We start from the raw sequence: 20,511 nt of genomic DNA, 5'->3' as shown, positions 1-20,511 counted from the left end.
CTGACGTCACACGGAGCCGCCGCTGTCCGTGGTGCTGATCACGATGTCGTTATGCAGCATATACTGATATATGCATCCTGATGGCATTTGGAAACTTGCTTGAGAGCCGAAAGAGAAATGCGCTACTTCCAAATCAGTTCATGCATCGACTAATAACTGGTATTAAGAGCCACCCAATAATTCATCATCTGAGCTGCTTTTGTGGAGTATAGTTCCTTTTTGTAAACGAGTGAATCGCTGTCTTCATGCAACCCAGCAAGTCTCTGAAACTTGTCTAATCCCGTCCTTTGATTGTCAAACGCATTGCTGCTAATTCACATCTCAAAAGTAAAGCCGACAAGCATTTTACTCTCAGACGCAGCACCGAGGTTAATTAATGCTCTCTCTCTCTCTCTCTCTCTCTCTCTCTCTCTCTCTCTCTCTCTCTCTCTCTCTCTCTCTCTCTCTCTCTCTCTCTCTCTCTCTCTCTCTCACATGGTTTTCTCTGAGATTTCAAAGGCACCACTCCGCTCTCTCACTTTCTGATGTCATTAATCCTTTCTACATATGAATTACTTCATGTTATTGATGGGTTTTAATGAGACAGACGACTGTAAACTCAAACCAAACAATTTACCAAATCCACAAGACTATTATTTATACTCTATATATTTTTTATTATTAGAATTTCCTTTCAACAACATTTCCTTCTGTCAAATGTGTTGATTTGGGGTCCAGATGATTGCTATGAATCCGGCCCAGAATGGCAGCGTGTCTGTCATCTCTTACAAATGTTGATAACATTTTATTGAAATGCAATTTATCGTCACATATTGAAGGGAACTTTGTTATATTCAGTTTGTCATGGGCTTGAAATGGGAAGCAAAAATTGGATGAGGGGCTTCTCCTTAAAAAGAAAAAAAAGATAGCATGGTGTTTTCTCCTTCTCCACACTGGCTCCTTTGTACTGAACCCAGCTTTGACATCAACTGGGTCAAACATGAGGGAGGGAGGGAGGGAGGGAGGGAGGGAAGGAGGGAAGGAGGGAGGGGAGCAGCTGGACCCGACAGTCAATGTCACCCTTGTTAGACAACTTCATCGATGTCAGTCAGTGGCGTTTCGCTTTATTTCACCCTTTTGTCCGGGCCTACCTCTTATCTCTATGTGTTTCTGAGGACCTGTTCGTGTGTGTGTGTGTGTGTGTGTGTGTGTGTGTGTGTGTGTGTGTGTGTGTGTGTGTGTGTGTGTGTGTGTGTGTGTGTGTGTGTGTGTGTGTGTGTGTGTGTGCAGACAGACAACACGTCACACACATGTTGACGGGTCAACTATTGAAAGTTAATTCAAATGAATGTGCACCATAATTCAACATCTCTGAGGTGAAGACGTGGAAGAATCCCTGGATGCTTTAGTTCATTTGCACTCAGTGTATCAAGTTAATGAAAACTATGCAACTTTTCCAGAAAAATTAAGCATAAATTTAGATCAGATGTATCAACTGATTTATTATGTAGTCATTGTCAGATAAATGACTAAATTATACAATTGTTATAATGTAATCCAAACGTGTGAGCAGCTCAAATACAGTAAATCTCACCAAATACCAAGAATAGAAAACTCATATTAGAATGTATAACCCGCTCTCTGTTCCCAGTTCTGAACCCATGGCTCCATAAATAATGACTGGCAGCTGAAATGGGACTTTGTGACTTTAAGATGTGACTCGGGGAGATGTGGTCTATCTATTGTTGATGAGACAAAAGCGCGAGTCAGATTCATATAGGAGTGGCGGGGAATAACTTCTCATATCCTCATATCAGAGTCACAAAGCGACCCAGCAAAACTTCAATAACCCCTGCACTTCTCTCTGGACATGGGTGAGCGCACAGAATCTTTAATAACTCTTATCATTTATTATTAATGTGATTTGGAAATGTGGATTTTCAATAACTTACTAATGTTGCCTTTAATATATCCTTGCTGTCCTTGGACATCATGTTGCCCTCCTGCAACGTTGGCAAGATTGGCTGAAAATTAATCCTGTTTTCATTTATAAAAAGTATTTTGATATCCAGAGTATTCTGATTTATCCCTGATTCAACCTTGCATACTGTAGTTTAACATACAATGGTGAATTAATTCATTTCCTTATCAGTATTGCTGATTTAATTCTTCTTTCAATCAAGAAAAAACTCCTCATTACCTCTTCTAACCCCTTTTGACCATAAACAAGACTGGAATCAGAGTGGCTGACAAAGATGGGCATTGACTCTCATCATGCCAAGGCCATGCCAGGTCAAAGAGGTGAAAAGAGGTCAGATACTCCCCCGTGTGCCACGGGTATAAATTAGCAAATTTCCATGAGAGCCGTGGACCCAAACAACCTCTGCAAACAGTTTTTTTTCTCTCACTTACAATCTACTGCTCGCGTTAAGATGTTTTTAACAGCTTACGAGTCCTGATTGCTTGTCTGATATCTACTTTAAATGCATTGATGCCTTCTGCACTTAATTCAAATGGAGGCTATTATGGCCTGTATCACTTTCTCACCAAGCAGCAGGGCACGGCTGATGTGTGGCCGTCTGCATAATTTCTGGGACTCTTGCTGTCTTCCTGCTGTTACTATTTAAACTCATGTAGTTTGTTGAACTTGCAGCTTCGGTTGTTTCCAACTAACGTGTGAAACCGGAGGCCGGTTGTTTCATTTAAGACTCACGATTGCACGTGTGTTTTTAATTTAACGGGATTTATTGTGATGTTATCTTCTGATGCAGTAATTTCCCTAAATGCAAGGCAATGTTCTCCCTCTAAAAAAAAATAACCTTAAAATATCAATGTTTTATTGCATCTAAGAATTTCATAATGTGTTGCAACCAAACTCTCGAGTGGAGTTGTTATTATTATTGTTGTTGTTGTTGTTGTGCAGATATTCAAATTGCCCCTCTCACTCATTATGCTTCTACCCACTCTCTGAACACTTGAACACTTGAACCCAGCCCCCGCCGGCAATGACACTCATGGTACCAGTCTCAGCCAGCTGTGGGGGGAAAGGGGCCTGAGGAGTGATAGTGACTAGAGACGGCCCTGGCGACCCTCCATACAACTGTGTTTGTGTGTCTTGTGGGACTATGGTCTTTGTTTGTTTGACATCGCTGCCCTTTGTTCATCCCTGATCCGTGGCTAAGACAATGGATATTGTATCTCGCAGCCACAAAGAGGAGCTCTTTCTGAAGCTGGTGTTTCACCACCGTCGTCCACCGGCCCGGTGACGCCGGTGACCGCTGGGGAGGAAGAGGGCAGGACCAGTTAGTAGGAGCTGTGAGGCGTCGGTACCAGCAGAGGAGCGTTCACATCCAGATGAAGTCAGCGACTTCGTCAGGACTTGTTTCACTGTAGCAACAGCGTGCAGGCAGCACTGTCCATCACTGGTTGGCACGGGGATCTCTCTTGTTGTGGAGTAACAGGATCAGAAGCAGCAAATGTTTCCGGTCAGGCAGCCTTGGCTTTGCAAAGCCTTAGGTGCTTCCCTCTATCCCATTTCTGCCCATGCATGTATTAACACTGTGGATATTTGCTACCTGCTTGAACAGCGCTGCTTGCACTGGAAGAAGTGCGTGAGATTGTCGTGAAGACTGCTTTTGTGTGGACGCTTCGTTGGGAACCGCTGCTTGAACTACTAATTTTTTTTTTTTTTTCTGTTGCTTTTTTGGAGTTGTTTATGCTCATGGATGTGCAGAGAGCGAGGCCTTTTCCATAGCTCCCCCACAGTGGCGTAGATGTGCTGTGTGCTTATATGTGCGGTGTGTGCCGCCTGTGTGCTCATATATTATGCCCCCTCAGGTTGTTATGATTGCTGTATCCGGTGCATTGGGGCAGTGCCCTACCCGTCCCTGGTGGCCACCCTGCTCTTCTATGCCGGCATGGCACTATTTTGTGGCTGTGGGCACGAAGCGCTGTCCCAGACCGAAGTCCTCGTCGAGACCTACTTCGCCCGCAACGTTCAAGACTTCGCGGTCATGGCCTCGTTGTGAGTGACGCACCCGTGAATTCTCTGAAATGTGACTTTTTGACCTCTCCGATGGTTTCATTTTGTTGTTCTGACCTGACTTCTCTTCCTGTGACTGCCCCAGCATCAAATACTTCCAGTACGTGATCTATGGCCTGGCCTCGTTTTTCTTCCTCTACGGCATCCTGCTGCTGGCGGAGGGCTTCTACACCACGAGCGCCGTCAAACAGACCTTTGGTGAATTCAGGAGCACCCACTGTGGCCGCTGCCTCAGCCTGACGGTGAGAACAGGGAGGGGAATATGACGTCATTGTTCAGATTCTCACTGCTGGTTCATTTTGTGCTGAAGCTCAATACAATGTTCTTTGTCTCAGCAACTTTCCAGACAAAATCATGAATTAGGGTGGGCGGCTGAACTTAATGACACCCACATTTATCACAGTGAAACCCGGGTTCCTGCGTCTCATCTGTGTGACCTGAACACGCTGCACCTCTTATTTCCACAGTTCATCATAGTGACGTACATCTTGGCCTTCATCTGGCTGGCAGTGTTCGCCTTCACCGCTATCCCAGTCTTCTTCTTGTTCAACATGGAGCAGACCTGCCACAACATCAACATCCTGGCCGAGACCACCCCCAGCATCAATCAGCACGGCTGGATTTGCATGGATGCCAGGCAGTATGGTGCGTTGTTCTTATAATGACTGACTGGCACACATCCTCCTGATGAGAATGTTAATGTGGAATATGGAAGCAATGAATAAATCACCGGAGAATGGATGTAAAAACTTGCTTGTTGAATTAGTCATGAAATAATGGAGATAATTGCACCTCCAACTTCATTTCCACACAAGAAAATGCGCCGCATGCAAGCAGGCGTTTAAACGCATCATAACTCATCATGATTCAGCAATGGTAAGAGAGAATGACATCACGATTTCATTTAAGGTCTGCTTCCTTGGAACGCGATGCCTGGCAAGGCTTGTGGGATGACCTTGGCATCTATTTGCAAAACCAGCGAGGTGAGTAGTGGAAGCCAATATTCTCCTTTCACACAGTTCTGTGCTTAGTGTCAGCATCCTGTGTGCAGAATCAATGTCAAATCTACCCTCCATTATTAAAGGATGGGTGTGGAAGCAAACATTTTAATAGAATGACACAAGCATAGAAGGTATTGGTTCACTTCTCTGTATACCTGTGTGTATAACATGTGTAATAAATCTGTGTTTGATGTTCTTACAGTTCTACGTCACCTATGATTTGTATATAGCTGCGTTTGCTGGTGCCGGGATCACTCTCTTGGCGCTGGTGAGCACTTTCTTTGGCATTTTGCCAGATTCTATATTGCATTAAAATTACTCTTGTAAATACTAACAGTTAAATCCCATGTAAAGGGTCAGTTCACCCAAATTTGTAGTCTTTTAGGTTTTAAGTTATTTTAGATTATTAATACAATGGAAGTTATTATTACGTATTCCAAGCATTAATAATTTCCAGGCCTCACTATCAACAGTTTTCAGTGGAACTACTTTCTTTTTTTCACTTTTTATTTGCCGAGTCATTTAATACATGCATGTACTTTGTCCTCATACAATATAATGAAAAAAGACAAAGAACCATAATACAAGCACAATTATATACAAATCCAAATGCAGCATTAAGAGAAAAGACAGAAAGAAGAACCAAAGAACTGGTTTGGACAAAGCATGTGGAACATCCAGAGTGATAGGGACGCCCCTTCCAAGTCATTCTTCAATGCTGTGCACACCATAAATAAAATACCTGTAAGGCTATCCAACTTGGGACAAATGTGATATTTGGGGGATGTGACCCTTTCAAACACTTGTAGCACTAAAGGTCTGTTAAATGCTTGCCCGTGTTTTGTTTCCTCTCCATCACCCCCTCCTCCATCTGTCTTCCTTTGCAGTTTCTGTATCTGGCTGCCACCACCTACAACTACGCAGTCTTGCGCTTCCTGGGCAGGAAAGGAGTCCGCTAAGTGTGACACCTGCGTCCCAGTCAAGCCGTGTCTCACATCGCTGTTTTGTATATGAACAACACACAGAGAGATGAAGATAATTCACGCCCAGCCGCCTCCTCCTCCTCCTCCTCCTCCTTTCAGATGATTCTCTTAGCTTTGTTGTTCATCCTCCTCCTGCAGGTTCCGTCTCTCGTTTCATTCTTTTCTTCGTGAAGCTTCATTGGTGCCGACGCTGTTGTCAGATTGTGATGTATGATGTATCATAAATAATTAAGAGCAGCGACAGCTCGCCTCGCAAATCATAACTGCACACACTCCACTCCGGTGTTTACTGATGCATATGTTGCTTCTGGATGAGTTTGCTGCTGCTATATTATCACCATCTTGTGTAGCAACTAAAGCATGGAAGACTGAATGAAAGTTCTGTGTGGGTCAGGTGTTTCCTCCTGTCTCCCTCTGTGCTTTCACTCACAACACATGTACTTCACTCATAATGCATGTTTGCTTTGTTTAAATGCCGCTATTAAGGAGGAGAAACAAAGACACGTATCCATTTTTCTGGATGTTTGTGAGTTTACTGCTTAAAATAAGCTGTTTTTATGTTGCTGGGGTGTTGATGCTTCAATAACGTGCCTCCAGGTGACTTATGTTTGATGTGTAGCCCCGCTACTGACTGAGCCGGGTCCTGTTGTGTGTGTGTGTGTGTGTGCTCATTTTTAATGAAGGCTGATTAAAACATTTTAAATCTGGGGCAATCCTTTGTGTTTATTTAACCATATAAACCGTACGTGACAATAAACATATTTCACGTGTATTTCATAGAAGCCTCTGTGGCAATTACTACCAGAAATATCTTTTCATAACATTAATACCTGATGATACACGATGTATAATATTCAGTAGAGAAACAGAGAACTCAAAAAAGAGTTGGGTCTTCTTGTCCTAGTTAGGCTCCGGTCTGGAGAATTTTTGTGAGGCAGTTCCCACATTTGACCACTTGGCACTGCAAGTACATGGGGGTCAGCATATCTCCCAGGGCCTTCGCACACACGCCGCACTGCAGAAACACACTCAATATTAACACTATGCATAATGCATGATCAATATGTATTATGTTTCCCAAATGACAGAACAAACCTTCAGACATTCAGGGTGGCAGGTCATCGTGGGTTCACTGAGGTAGAGCTTGACAGTTCCATCAATTATGTTCTCACAATATGAACACACATTGCTCCTGCAGGAGAGAGAAAGTACACATAACAATGTGTGACGTCTTTTTTGTTGCATATTGACATCATGTTTGATATTCTAAATTACATTACCTGATCTTTCTCTCAATCTCTGTGGATTGTAGCTCCTCCTTGGACTTTTGTAACATGTCAGAGCTTCGAAGAAATAATCATCAGCAAATAATGAGATGCATTTCATTGCATATGTGAAGATGTAAAAAAACCCAGCAAATGTTATAAGACTCACCTGTTGGTTTCATCAGAGTGTTGGTTGAGCTCAGTCTCCTCAGTGTGGGATGGTTTCGGAGGCTGAGGAGCGGCTTCAGTGGTCGGTGGCTCCGCGTCTAATGCTTCTGACAGTTCAATGGGTCTGTCGGAGAACTGATCCGGAACAGCTTCGACAACATCCTCAACGTTCACCTCTACCACAGGATCCGCCGCTCTCTCAGGTGTTGGCTCGACACTTGTCTCAACAGTGGTGTTGTCAACAGACTGGACTTCACACTCGACTGCCTCTTCGGCCCCGGTCTTTAAAAGTTGCTCTGCTGAGGCTGCAGACTCCACTTTACACTCCACAGGCTTGACCGCCGTTTCAGCAGCAGCTTGGGAAAGCGGTTCAGACCCCGTATCTGCCAATAAGTCAGGGACTGGTTCCACGCTGGCCTGGGGAGCAGCCTGTTCTCCGGCTGCACCGGTCACAGCAGGGGTCTCTGCAGATGTCTCCACAGCAACCTCAGCTACGGCTTCGACAGCTGTCTGTTCTGGAGGACCTTTCTCGTAACTCCCATCTGTAGCAGTGTCAGGTTGAGTGGGCGATTCGGATCCAGATTCTACCAATAAGTCAGGGACTGGTTCCACGCTGGCCTGTTCTCCGGCTACACCGGTCACAGCAGGGGTCTCCGTTGAGGACTCCACGGCAACCTCAGCTACAGCCCTGTCTTGAAGAGCAGCCTCTTTTACAGGTGTTGCACTTTCCACGTCACTCGTGTCAGATGATGGTTTTGCCACAACCTCAGCTACAGCCTCCACGGTGTCTCCTGCAGTCTGTTCTGCAGGAGGTTTCTTACAAATGCCCTCTTCAGGATGAACTGTGGATTCTCCTCCTGCGTCCTCCAAATGTGTCGTATCTGTTGCCTCTGTTGATGGTTGCTCTTGAGGTTGCAGCTCATCTGCAGGTGCAGCAGCGGTTTCTGCATGAGCATCTGTAGAGGTCGTGGCCTCATTGTGTTCAGACGGCTCACCTGTTGTATCAGCATGATCTCCGTTGTTTTCTGTATTTGTGTCGCCGACTGGTTTCTCCTCTGCTGAAGAAACGACTTGCGCTTCATCATTTGAGATGCCTTCTGCAATTTCTGCAGAGACCTCAGCATTGTATTCCACATGTGGCTGGCAAACTGCAGCATGTTCTTCCTTGTTTTCTGCAGTCGTGTTGGTAACTGAATCTTCTGGTTGTGCGTCACCATTTTGGAAAAGTTGTTCTATGGGTGCTTGGGGCCTGTAACAGACAGAGATACTTATTCCCAACTATGTAAAAAAGACATGAATAAAAAATCCCTTCACTCAGCAGGAGTTACACTCATAGAGGTGCACTCATTTTGTCTGGAGAAAGGAAGGAAGCTGCTTTGTCTCTTGTTGGTAAGTCAGAAACTAATTGTAGATTTGGGTTTAGGCATTGTGTGAGTAAAGCTAGTTGTAACATTTAGTCTTGTGTTGATAGCTTGTTGTTTAAATTCTTGTGAAGCTGTCTATGCTAAGTGAGTAATCAGCTAGTTTCAGCCAGCTCAGCTGTAGTGAATAGACTTGATTGGAGGGAGGGGTCTCAGTCAGTACTTGCGGTAAACTGAGCACTTAAAAGGCTGTCATTACAGCGTCAGGCCATCAGAACAAAGACATCTGAACAAAGACAAAGGGAGTCCATCGAGGAAGCCCATTGAGGTAGGCATAACATCTCAGCCCCCCCCCCCCCTCGCAGCCATGTGTCTTATCCCAGTCAGGACATCACGCTGGAGAAGATTTTACCGGAGACCCTTCACTCGAGGCTGTAACCCATCCAATCTCTGCTACCCACCATTCTCCACCGGTAAGGAACTTGAAGTAGGCCTACTAGGGGGGCTGTGGAACTGCCAGTCTGTAGTCAAGAAGGTGGACACCATTTCAGCGTATGCCTCCCTGCAGACTCTCCATTTCCTGGCCCTCACGGAGACCTGGATGACTCCAGAAAACACTGCCACTCCAGCTGCCCTTTCAACTGCCTACTCGTTTTCACACTCCCCAAGACGAACAGGGCGAGGAGGAGGAACTGGGCTCCTCATCTCACCCAGGTGGTCCTACCAGGTCCTTCCTCTGGACCACCTACCCCGATCTGCACTTGAATTCCACGCCGTCTCTGTCACCCTTCCTTTCAAACTCAACATCATAGTGATCTATCGCCCACCCGGTCCTCTCGGTGACTTTTTGGATGAGATGGATGCCCTCCTGAGCTGCTCCCCTCATGATGGCACACCACTCGTCGTCCTCGGTGACTTCAACATCCAGCCGGGAAAGCTGCACTCATCTGAATTCATTGACTTCTTTTCCGCATTTGACCTTACGCTCTCCCCCTCTCCACCAACTCACCGGGCCGGGAACCAACTTGACCTTGTCTTCACAAGATCCTGTGGCATCTCTGCACTCTCTGTTACCCCGCTCACCGTGTCCGACCACCACTTTGTGACTTTCTCCCTCCCCATGGAGCCCACCACATCCCTCCCCTCTGCGCCTCGAATGGTCACCAGCCGCCGCAACCTGAAATCCCTCACTCCCTCCGCTCTCTCCTCAACTGTTATCTCCTCGCTACCACCCTCAGAACAGTTCTCCTTAATGCCTACTGAGGAAGCCTCCTCTATCCTGATGTCCTCACTCTCCTCTTCTTTGGACACTCTCTGTCCCCCAATCGCACGACCGGCGCGATCATCTCCCCCCCCTCCCTGGCTGTCTGAACCTCTGCGAACCAATAGATCATTGTTGCGAGCGTCAGAGAGAAAATGGAAGAAATCGGGACAGCACGAGGACCTTGCTCACTACCACCGCCTCCTCTCTGACTTCACCTCAACTGTTTCGGCAGCTAAATCTGCCTTCTACCTGCAAAGATCAACTGCCTCCAACCCCAGGAAACTCTTCTCCATGTTCTCCTCCCTCCTCACCCCTTCTACCCCCCCCCCCTTCCTCCCTTACTGCCGATTTATTTAAACCTTTATTTTAACTCGTTGGTCACGAGTTAAAATGACTTTGCAACTTACTTTACCAAGAAAGTAAATGACATCAGCTCCTCATTCACGCCTATTCCCTCCCAGAAGACATCTCCCCCAACTCTCAACTCTGATGGCCTTACCAGCTTTAGCCCCCTCACCTATGAAGACGTTCACGCACTTGTTACATCTAACCGTGCCACCACCTGCTCCCTTGACCCGATTCCCTCCTCTCTTCTCCAGGACACCTCACACGACATCTTGCCATTCCTCACCACCCTGATCAACTCCTCCCTCACCTCAGGTGTCATTCCAGCAGATTTTAAGACCACTACCGTGAAGCCTCTCCTTAAAAAACCCACCCTAGACGCTACTGACATCCAAAGCTACAGACCTGTATCTCTTCTATCATTCCTCGCTAAAACCTTGGAACGTGCCGCCTACAACCAACTGTCATCCTATCTCTCACAGAACAACCTCCTAGACCCTAATCAATCAGGATTCAGGACTGCTAACTCCACTGAGACGGCCCTCCTCACAGTGACCGAGTCCCTGCGAGACGCCAGAGCCTCATCCCACTCCTCCGTTCTCATTCTCCTCGACCTATCTGCTGCATTCGACACAGTCAACCACCAAATTCTTCTCTCCACTCTGGCTGAACTTGGCCTAACTGACTCTGCTCTCACCTGGTTTACATCATACCTGACAAATCACACCTTTCAGGTCACATGGAATGGCTCTATGTCCAAACCCTGTTCTCTGGACACGGGTGTCCCTCAAGGCTCAGTATTAGGACCGCTTCTGTTCTCACTATACACCAGATAACTAGGTTCTGTTATCACATCGCATGGATTCTCCTACCATTGCTACGCTGATGACACCCAGCTGTTCCTCTCTTTTCCCCCGTCCTCTGACGCTCACATTGCAACTCGCATCTCGGACTGTCTGGCTGACATCTCTGTCTGGACAACTGCACATCACCTCAAGCTTAACCTGAATAAAACCGAACTCCTCTTCATCCCAGGGAAAGACTGCCCTCGCATGGACCTGTCGGTCTCCGTCGAGGGCATCACAGTATTACCTTCCTCAACTGCGAGGAACCTGGGTGTAATCCTTGATGACCAACTATCCTGCACCCCCAACATCACTGCTGTGGCCCGATCCTGCAGATTTGCCCTCTACAATATCCGCAGGATTCGGACCTTCCTCACAAAGGATGCAACGCAATTCCTGGTCCAAGCACTGGTCATCTCCCGCCTTGACTACTGCAACTCTCTCCTGGCCGGACTCCCGGCCTCTGCGATTAAACCATTGCAGCGTATCCAGAACGCTGCAGCACGCCTTATCTTCAATCTACCCAAATTCTCCCATGTGACCCCCCTCCTCCGTGACCTCCACTGGCTCCCTGTCGCAGCACGCATCCAACTCAAGACGATGGCACTTGTTCTATTTTTAGCTCTTACTTTATCGGCAATGATACGTTGTGGTTTCTTTGTTTCCTTCTTTTGACAAATGTACTTATTGTAAGTCGCTTTGGACAAAAGCATCTGCTAAATTACCTAAATGTAAATGTAAAATGTAAATGCTCTCATATACTAACTTTGCATCGTGTGTGGTCTCCACTGTTGACTCCTCAAGCTGAACATCTTTTTGGGGAGGAATAACTTCACCATTTGCTTGAGTAACTGAATCACTAAACAGAGAAGAGATAATAATACATTTGCACATATATACATCTGGTACTAACATTCAGTATTGTTGGTTTAAATGTTCAGACATATCTTAGATTAATAATGCAAAACGTGAAAACAAGTGGATTTATTTTCAATTAAAATTCAGCACATACGCACCCTTCAAATGGAGCAATCTGTGTATTCTTGGGCGGAGGGCTCATCGGATAATCTACTGATCTACAAGGTAAGAAAATTAAACACATTTAGAATATTGGCATTGATGACCTTAAAGCAGACAGCAAAAAAATATCTTGGTCACTTTTAAACTACCTTTGCTCAAACTTATAATTATACTTACATAAAAGTCAAAGCTCCATATTAATTAATAATAATATTACATTTTAATCATTTTTCAAGGGTGTGATGGAAATGCACTGTTTGGACAGGTCACAAGTGCACTTTCTTCTAGGATGGAGTGTCAAAGATAAAACCTTTTCAGCAAGGGATGATGGGATGTATGAGTTATAGCCAATACAGAATTTCACTCTTCATTCTCCTTTTATATGAGCACATGAGCTGAGTGGGAAACAAAAACAGGAGAGAAGGGGAGGGGGTCTTTGGTGAATGATTGATGAAGTAGAGCTGATAATTAAAAAAACGTTTAAATTAAATTTAAATGCCAACGCAATGTTTAATAACTATGTAAATATCACCAAACAAGGAGGGAGTGGTCTGTTTTCTTGAACAAGGAATGTGATCCCGTTTCAATTTGGAGCAAAATATCTTTCAATGATTTAATGTTGTGGTCCACTATACACACTGAAAATATTCATCATTAAGTATGAAGAAAAATACAAACATATTGGAGTGTTATGGTATTATACTTACACATCATACTTACAATTTATTGAGTTTATTTGAATATCTGTAACGTTAGAGACTTATTTTGTAACAGGAACTTGAATACTTTTATTTTGAAGGAACTTTCACTTGACTTCCCTTTTAGGTTTGTGATGCTAGCCTTTTCATGCTAGGCAGGAGGATGTTCAGTTCTGTTTCATATTAACCAATTCCACCACGTTTTAACTTTCTGAAACAGAGAGACACGTAGAGGCGACTGGAGATTAAACAACGCCGTTTCCAGTTTTGTATTTTAAGCGTAATTTTTCCCCCAAAACCAACAGACTTTACATTATTGTAGCTAGTTTAAAGAATATTAACGATACGGTGCGCGACGTTACAACTAACGCAGGACGATCTTCATCTGTCCCCCATTAATTAAACATTATTACGACGACTCCCCAAGACCAGTAAGTCAGTTGGTTTTAACAGTTGACCTACGTATTTGTGACAGACAGTTAACGTATCATTCAGGTATTATCTAGGATAAAGGAATCGAACCGTGTACCAGTTAGCTACTAATACGCGAGGGAAACATAATCATTACTATCGTTCCTGTGTTAGGCCACATATTTTCCGAAAGTTACAACATGTGAAGAGCATAAATACAGGTTTAGACCCGGATTTAAATGAATACTTAATAATAATTAATTATAGTCTAGACGAAAAATGCAAATAAGTGGCATAAATTAAAGCACTGAAGTTTGTGACATTTGGCTGATTGGTGTGTTGAATGTGTTATTCATGCCTGCTTTTCCTGTGCCATCCTAGAAAAAAATGCCATCGAGAAATCATCTTGACAAAATTGGGAGGAAGAAGAAGAAGAAATGGACAGAGGAAGCCATGGAACGTGCATTCATCGAGGTGAAGTCAGGAAGGTGTACGGTGAGACAGGCTGCCAAAGAGTTTGGAGTCCCTAAGTCTTCACTGGGGGACCGGGTCAGTGGACGGGTGACACCAGGGAGTCGCAGCGGGCCAGCTCAGCTTATAACATCTGCTGACGAGGAGCTGTTGGTGGAGTTCTCTTTATACATGTCCAAGCATGGATTCCCACTGACAAAACAACAGCTGGTGTCCTTTGCCTCATCCATTTATAAGCGGCAGCATCGGAGGGTTGCATTTTCTAAACTAGGCCAGACCTGGTGGCTCAATTTCAGAAAACGGCAAGAAAATAATATCACCATTCAGCCAGCAGACAATGTTGTCCGTGGGAGGACGGTATGTGTGAGAAAGGAAGCCGTGGATCAATTTTTACGTTTGCTGAGCACTGTTATGGACGCTCACGGGCTCCGAGACAAGCCTCATCAAATCTTCAACTGCAATGAGACGGGCTTTCAGCTGGGCAGGAAGAGGGTGGTTGTCCCCAAATCTAACAGTCTGGGCTACAAGCCACCGCCAGGCTTGAGGGACCACATCTCCGTCCTGGCTTGCTTTAGCGCCGCTGGTGAGGACGTTCCCCCATTTATTACGTACTCAAAAGCATATCCAGGTGGAGTATGTTACAAGACTCAAGGGCCTCCAAATGCCCTCTATGGCTGGTCAGACTCGGGGTGTATGAACTCTGACCTTTTCAAGAAATGGTTCCTCAAGCACTTCCTCCTGCACGCAACAAAGGAGCGTCCGCTGCTGCTGGTTTTCGATGACCACAAGTCTCCCGTCCACCTCGAGGTGGTGGAAGCAGCTCGTAAGGAGGACGTCATCCTTCTGTGCCTTCCGCCTCATTGCTCTCACATCCTGCAGCCGCTCGACGCCGGTCTCTTTGTTCTCCTGAAACAGCGTTTCGCAGCACTCATAGGTGATGGTTGTGCCACCGATTCTCACTTTGCAGTCAGCAAGAAGGACTTCTCAGGTGTGTTTAAAGGGACGTATCAGGTAGTGAAGGAGGAGGAGGGTGTCAGGATTGTGAAGGAAGGCTTTAGGAAATGTGGCATCTACCCGCTGAACCACTTTGCCATCAACGAGGACCATTTAATGCCTTCGCACAGCATGGGCCCAGAAACTGGGTCCTCCTTGTCCACATCAGCACAGGGGGTGCACACTGTCGGAGACCTCACAGATGCTGGACCCTCTTGACTGATTAAGCACTAAGACTAACCGAAGACTATCAGTTAGCCATCAGTACTTTTGAGGAAAGAGAGTGACTGCACAATTTTGAGTAATTTATCAAAACCTGGCTGTTTTGGTTCCTTTCGCACAAATGGGTTTACAAACTGTAAGCTGACAGTAAAACACTGTTTGATTGAACTTCTACCAAGTTATTGGCCACAGTCAGTGAGAGAGAGTTGAAAGTAGACGTTCCTTTGCGAGTCACAAAGAGATTTGAGAACTAAAAATGAGCTTTTGTCATTTTGTCTCGTGATTGGAGGCCAGCCTGCGAGGTAAATGCTGTGAGCTCGCTTTCTAACTCCGCTGTGGACTGGTCAAGAACAGATTCACCTCGTTGTCCTCAACACCCTCAAAGGAAAGATTTAAAAATGGCTGCATTGTCAAGTGGTATCTTGTTTGAGACTATAGGAACTTGTACATTCTGAAAATGTAATTATATATTAAGGTCAGTTTAGATTTATTCTGGTCCAGCACCCATGCAGAATATACAAAACAAGATGTACACATAAAACGTGTACATTGTATGTGCTTTCTCCTTTGTAATGTTCCTGCCTGCTGGAAAACAAACTGAAAGAAGGGCGTCAGTAACTGTGTTATCTAAATACTGATACAAAGGAAACACCAACATGTTTTTTAAACAGATAACTCCATTCAGTTTGGGATCATATTCATTTTCTTGAGTGTTCTGAATATATCTGGCCCATTACATCATTATAAAAGGAATTTATTGTCTGAAATGATTAACGTTGAGGCCTTTTTTTAATTTGACGAGGAACATCCTCAGGTGACCTCAGGGTAAAAAGAATAAATATATTTTTGAAATATTTTTGCATCGTGAATGTGTCCATAAGCTTATTAATATACTAAAGGTGTGTGTGTGTGTGTGTGTCTCATGTACATTTTAAAGTGAGGTGATGTAATGTCAATGCAATAGGTAGAGCTGGCGACAATACACAGGCAGGGACTCTACTGCATCTATTATAATAATTACGTAATAAATTATTATTACAGTATCAATGAATGTTGCAGAACATGTTTACAGTCTGTAAACAAAGTATACGACTATGATTGTCGAATGCTGTTACAGAAAAAGATCAATACATTTTTATGCTCGGCAAATCAATGAGATTATTTTTAACATACATGATCACTTTAAATTGATGGCTGTTAAAATATTTGTACAGCTCAAGGAGTTGTGGATTTGTATTTTTAGGGTTCATTAGGAAGCTGAAAGGCCCTTTTGGTAGACGGGCAGTGGAGAGCTAACATGCTGCTCATCCTGTGTGCCTCGAGGGGAAATAATCAAGCAAGAGTTGTATTCAGATCAATGCTTCATCCCCCAGCTAAAGCAGGTCTTTGTGGATGCAGCAGCTGCCCCGGGCGAAGTTAATGTTTATGTGATTTGTTCCTGAATCCTTTATTCTTCACTGACACCACAGAGTCCATTTAATTTCCAGAACTGCCACCATATTCTTTAGATCAAATGGGTCTCGGTTGCACATTTTAAAAACACTGGAGATGTTGTCGACTGGAAGTCTAGTATTTAATCAAGTTAAAAGTAAGTATTTTATTTTAGTCTGCATTTGTACCCCAAATATAAGCTAGTTTGTTATTTAAATCTATGAAAGATGATGCAAACAATGATAGATTTTATCTTTAAATATAACGTTCTTCAGGTTGATACGTTCACTTGTGATGCGGTGAATGAATCTTTCCGAAGCACCGGTGCTGAAAATGATTCACCGTTTTGAAGCGTTTGATTCTGTCTGAACTGGCGACATCTGCTGTTCAAACCTGAGAATTGGATTTGTATGGATGGATTACCAGTCAGAATACATAAGTGGTTTTCTCACTTTCATTATTGTTGGTCTTAAATGCAGCCGTGTCAGCTGTCTGGTAAGAATCAAACAAATGATCCGCACGCTGTGTTAGCTCCCAGCATTGTTGGGCAATGCATTGTCTTGGTTTGATTTGTTCGATTGATCCAGTACCCGTAGAAGTTTTTTGGAGTTGTGTACCCTTTCACCCTGAACATCTCTGATACTCACTCAAATTTCTTGGCTGTGGACAGGACGTATGAAGCCCGTCTGACTGTAGCGGAGCTGGTCTCCTTAGTTTGGTCTGGACTGCAAGACAGGAGAAGTCTCTGGTGAATTTGTACTTTTCTCTATATCAAATACATGAACAGTTGCATCACTATAGCACATCAGACAAATGTGGCAATAAATGACAGCTTCAGATTCAAACTGGAAACAATGTTGTCGCTTTAAATAAATACATCATTTTTGATGTTGCATCTTAATTGATGAGAAATACCTTGCTTCGTCTTGCTCCCGTTTTGATTTCTGGATCCAACATCCGTCATTCTTCAGTGGAGTCCGCACTTTGGTGGTTTGAAACACGGCGTATCTGTCCACCTCTGCAGCACACAAACACATACTTCCTGTCACAACTGGGTGGGAAGGACCACTTTTAATCTTCTAAAAGGATGAAATGTCAGATTCAAATGTGACTTACCTTTTGACATGATGTGATATTTTCTCAGATGTTCAACCTGATGAAATGATTCAAAGTTCAGGTTTGTTTGGGTTTTAAAAAAACAGTAATCACCAATGTATAAAACTAATATGCTCTGCTCTATATCTGCTTTCTGTTTAGGCTTTTCTCTTCCCATAGTCTCATCAGACCTTCTTTGTGACCCCGTGTCTCGTACACAAACCCGTTATTCTGCATTCTGCCTCACACAACTCACTCAGGATGTAAAGATGACATTAAAGTATTTGACGTTGTTACAGTATACCATTCTGAACAACTGCGTTCTGTTGAATCTGAATCGAGGAGCATTGATGAACATTGAAATTAAATATTTACCTTTTTTCTGCACTCACATTGTATGTTGTGTAATCATGTTCTTCCTCTGGATCTGTGTTACTGTTTATCGTCCTGACCTGTCACATTGTGCATCTCGTCTGTATTCTCTTCTGCTCCTCCTAACATTTTGACCTGCACTGAGTGGTTTTAATCTCCTATGATGAATCTCACTAGAGATGTGCCAGCACCAATTAACCAGGTCAAATCCATTATGCATAGAAAATTAAAGCAATTCTGACTTTGTAAAGAGGCCTTACCCTGCATAGTGAACATGAAATCAGAACGAGGGTGAAGTCCGTTCTCGCACCATATTGTGTTCTCACCTGTTTGGGTCAGCTGTGTCAGCGCTGTAAGAGCAGAGTGGTGTTGAGCCTCCTCTGGATCTCGGTCTCACGCAGGCAGACAGGTATAGAGACCTTCCACCTGAGCCCCCACCCCCTGTCATTTCAGATCCCACCCCCCATGTGAGGCTGAAGCACTGCACCTGGATGCTGCTATGCAGGTTGCTCAAGAGATTTTATGATAATCAGGGAGTACAGCAGACAGATGCCATTGTTATATAGTTTCGTGTTTTCACAAGCGTGACATTTTACAATGCAGAGTTGCCAGATTCTCACAAACCCCCTTTCCTAAAAAACTAGTTAGCTACCTTTTCATGCATTCTTCTTCCTGTGTTTCTAATTTCTGAGACAACTTTATAACGTTAGTGCTAAGTGCTTTTGTTTTCCTTTTTTGCCTTGTATGTGTTGTGCTGAAGTGAAACCCAGAAACTCATTAGCAAAAGACATTCACATTCACATCAGACGAAACCTTTAAGTGTTGTTGTTCCCCCCTTACTCCTTCACAAACATGCTGTTCCAGTTGGGGGGGGGGGGGGGGTTGCTAGAACTCTAAAGATCTGATCTTAAGATACTTGAAATTGAATTTGCCTTATCAAAGAATTTCAATTTCAATGTTATCCAAGCAAAAGTGCAATTGAAACAGACACACTGACTTACTTTTCTGTAAAGTATCAACTAAAATGTTCACAGTTTGGTCTGTAGATTATTCTGGGACTCTGAAGAGAGATGTTAGAACTGACTTTTTAATGTAATTTTAGTAATATATAATAAAGTTTTAATATATCAAAACCTGCAGCCAAAATCACCTGCGTGGCTTGATACAGAGGTAAGTGAAAAAATTCTTGTTAATTACGTGGGTGAACTGACCCTTTAAATATGCCCTGAGAAGGGCTTATTTAAAAAGGCATTCGGCTTTCACAGTAATTCACTCTTCTCTCACACACACACACACACACAGACACACACTGGTAGCAGCAGAAATTCTGCATTGTGTCCTTTCTGTACTCCAATTTTCTCACATCTCCCATGTGAGCATTTGACGATGTAAAACAAGACATTTTAGACACATCATATTTGAGGAATCCAGCAAAACTTCCTCCGTTGGTTTGTCACCTTGAACATCAGCCAACAACGTTCAGCAAAAAATTCCTACAGCTTGTTATCAAACCAGGCAGATGGCGTTGTTGTGATAACATACCGTATGTAGAGAACTGACGTGGTGGAATGGAAATAATGTAGATTTACTGCTCAGTGACAACTGTGGTAGGAACAGGAGGGTACGTTCTGAACTTAAGTGTCACGTCTTTAAGATGCACACCGTGTACATTTAAAGAGGCGGAAGTGGAAACCAAACTTTCTCTACGTCTTAAAACAAAAATATTATTTTACTATCGAATCTGAGACTGTCCTTCAAATATTGTGAGTACATAGCAGGATACAAACTTAACCATTACATTTTGCACTGTGTGTGCACGCATGTGTGTGTGTCCTTTGTCTTTTATGTTCAAGTATGTGTGTGTTCTGTTTTACCTGGCTGCAGGACAAATCCCCGCTTGGGGACAATACACTTTGAGTTTAATGTTACTGACAACTTAACAACTTTGTTTTTCTGTGACCGTTTTGGTTTGACTGTTTACACTGTCATTCATTTCTAATCTGGCCCCAAATATTTGATATTATCAGACCTCATCTTGATATGTCTACTATGGCCTGACATTTCAATAATTAAAAGCAATTCAAGTCTGTGCTTGAGTTAAATTAAATCTGTCCCTGCTCTCCCCACTGTATTACATTAATGTGTACTGCTTCTGCGTTTTATATCTTACACAGTATGTAGAAATATATCTTCAAATAAATCTTCAAATTCTGGTATTTAAGGATACAGTGCAGCCAAAACATGATGTGTGCCTTCCTAAAAATTAAAGGCAAGTTGAGTTTTGATGCATCATCTGATATTATCGACCTCCTTCACTATAACATTTTACATTTGTATGAAGGCACTAATTATTCTTGCAACTAAATCTTCCGTTCTCTACTCACAAAAACACAGTTTGAACATTGATTTAATTGGAATCATTCAGTGGGTAGTTTTCCCGAGTGCTTGTGAATGCATCTTTTCCACAAGCAGGGTTCTACAGGAAGTGACGTCTTTCGTTGTATCGGGTGCGCTTTTTTGTCGTGTGGTACCAGCTCCGTAAGTG

At 43.7% G+C, this 20,511-nt stretch overlaps 3 protein-coding genes across 4 annotated transcripts in view; all 3 read left to right on the top strand.

Moving 5' to 3' along the window:
- Positions 1-20,511, top strand: part of cwc15 (CWC15 spliceosome associated protein homolog) — an 89,623-nt gene that overhangs the window by 66,115 nt on the left and 2,997 nt on the right. The window contains exon 2 of the mRNA XM_084029636.1: positions 20,490-20,504. The gene's annotated coding sequence lies outside the window, so the exon portion shown is untranslated. The remainder of the gene's footprint in view (positions 1-20,489; positions 20,505-20,511) is intronic.
- On the top strand, positions 1,695-6,713 carry plp1b (proteolipid protein 1b). 2 transcript variants are annotated; one of them, XM_084029635.1, is made up of 7 exons: positions 1,695-1,853; positions 3,817-4,003; positions 4,107-4,263; positions 4,489-4,666; positions 4,931-5,004; positions 5,225-5,290; positions 5,910-6,713. In XM_084029635.1, exons 1-7 carry the CDS (start codon positions 1,850-1,852, stop codon positions 5,979-5,981), a joined length of 738 nt encoding a protein of 245 aa, XP_083885761.1. In that variant the 5' UTR covers positions 1,695-1,849; the 3' UTR covers positions 5,982-6,713. The 2 variants fall into 2 exon arrangements, with proteins under 2 accessions (XP_083885761.1, XP_083885760.1); XM_084029634.1 differs by lacking the exon at positions 1,695-1,853 and adding an exon at positions 3,290-3,495.
- On the top strand, positions 13,129-15,922 carry LOC311025678 (uncharacterized protein). The gene is made up of 2 exons (XM_084028744.1): positions 13,129-13,402; positions 13,764-15,922. The coding sequence occupies exon 2, from the start codon at positions 13,770-13,772 to the stop codon at positions 15,063-15,065; it is 1,296 nt and encodes a 431-aa protein (XP_083884870.1). The 5' UTR covers positions 13,129-13,402; positions 13,764-13,769; the 3' UTR covers positions 15,066-15,922.

The sequence above is a fragment of the Eutrigla gurnardus genome (genome assembly GCF_963514095.1).
Source record: "Eutrigla gurnardus genome assembly, chromosome: 15".
NCBI classification, from domain to species: Eukaryota; Metazoa; Chordata; class Actinopteri; order Perciformes; family Triglidae; genus Eutrigla; species Eutrigla gurnardus.
This window is presented reverse-complemented; position numbering and strand designations above follow the sequence as displayed.

What these genes read in the sequence shown, in the direction of transcription:
- plp1b (XM_084029634.1), top strand. Translation starts at nt 3,456, where the DNA reads ATGTTTCCGGTCAGGCAGCCTTGGCTTTGCAAAGCCTTAG. An exon ending in CATGGATGCCAGGCAGTATG is followed by an intron (nt 4,667 to 4,930) that starts GTGCGTTGTTCT and finishes ATTTCATTTAAG; the next exon opens with GTCTGCTTCCTTGGAACGCG. An exon ending in GGATCACTCTCTTGGCGCTG is followed by an intron (nt 5,291 to 5,909) that starts GTGAGCACTTTC and finishes CTTCCTTTGCAG; the next exon opens with TTTCTGTATCTGGCTGCCAC.
- LOC311025678 (XM_084028744.1), top strand. Translation starts at nt 13,770, where the DNA reads ATGCCATCGAGAAATCATCTTGACAAAATTGGGAGGAAGAAGAAGAAG.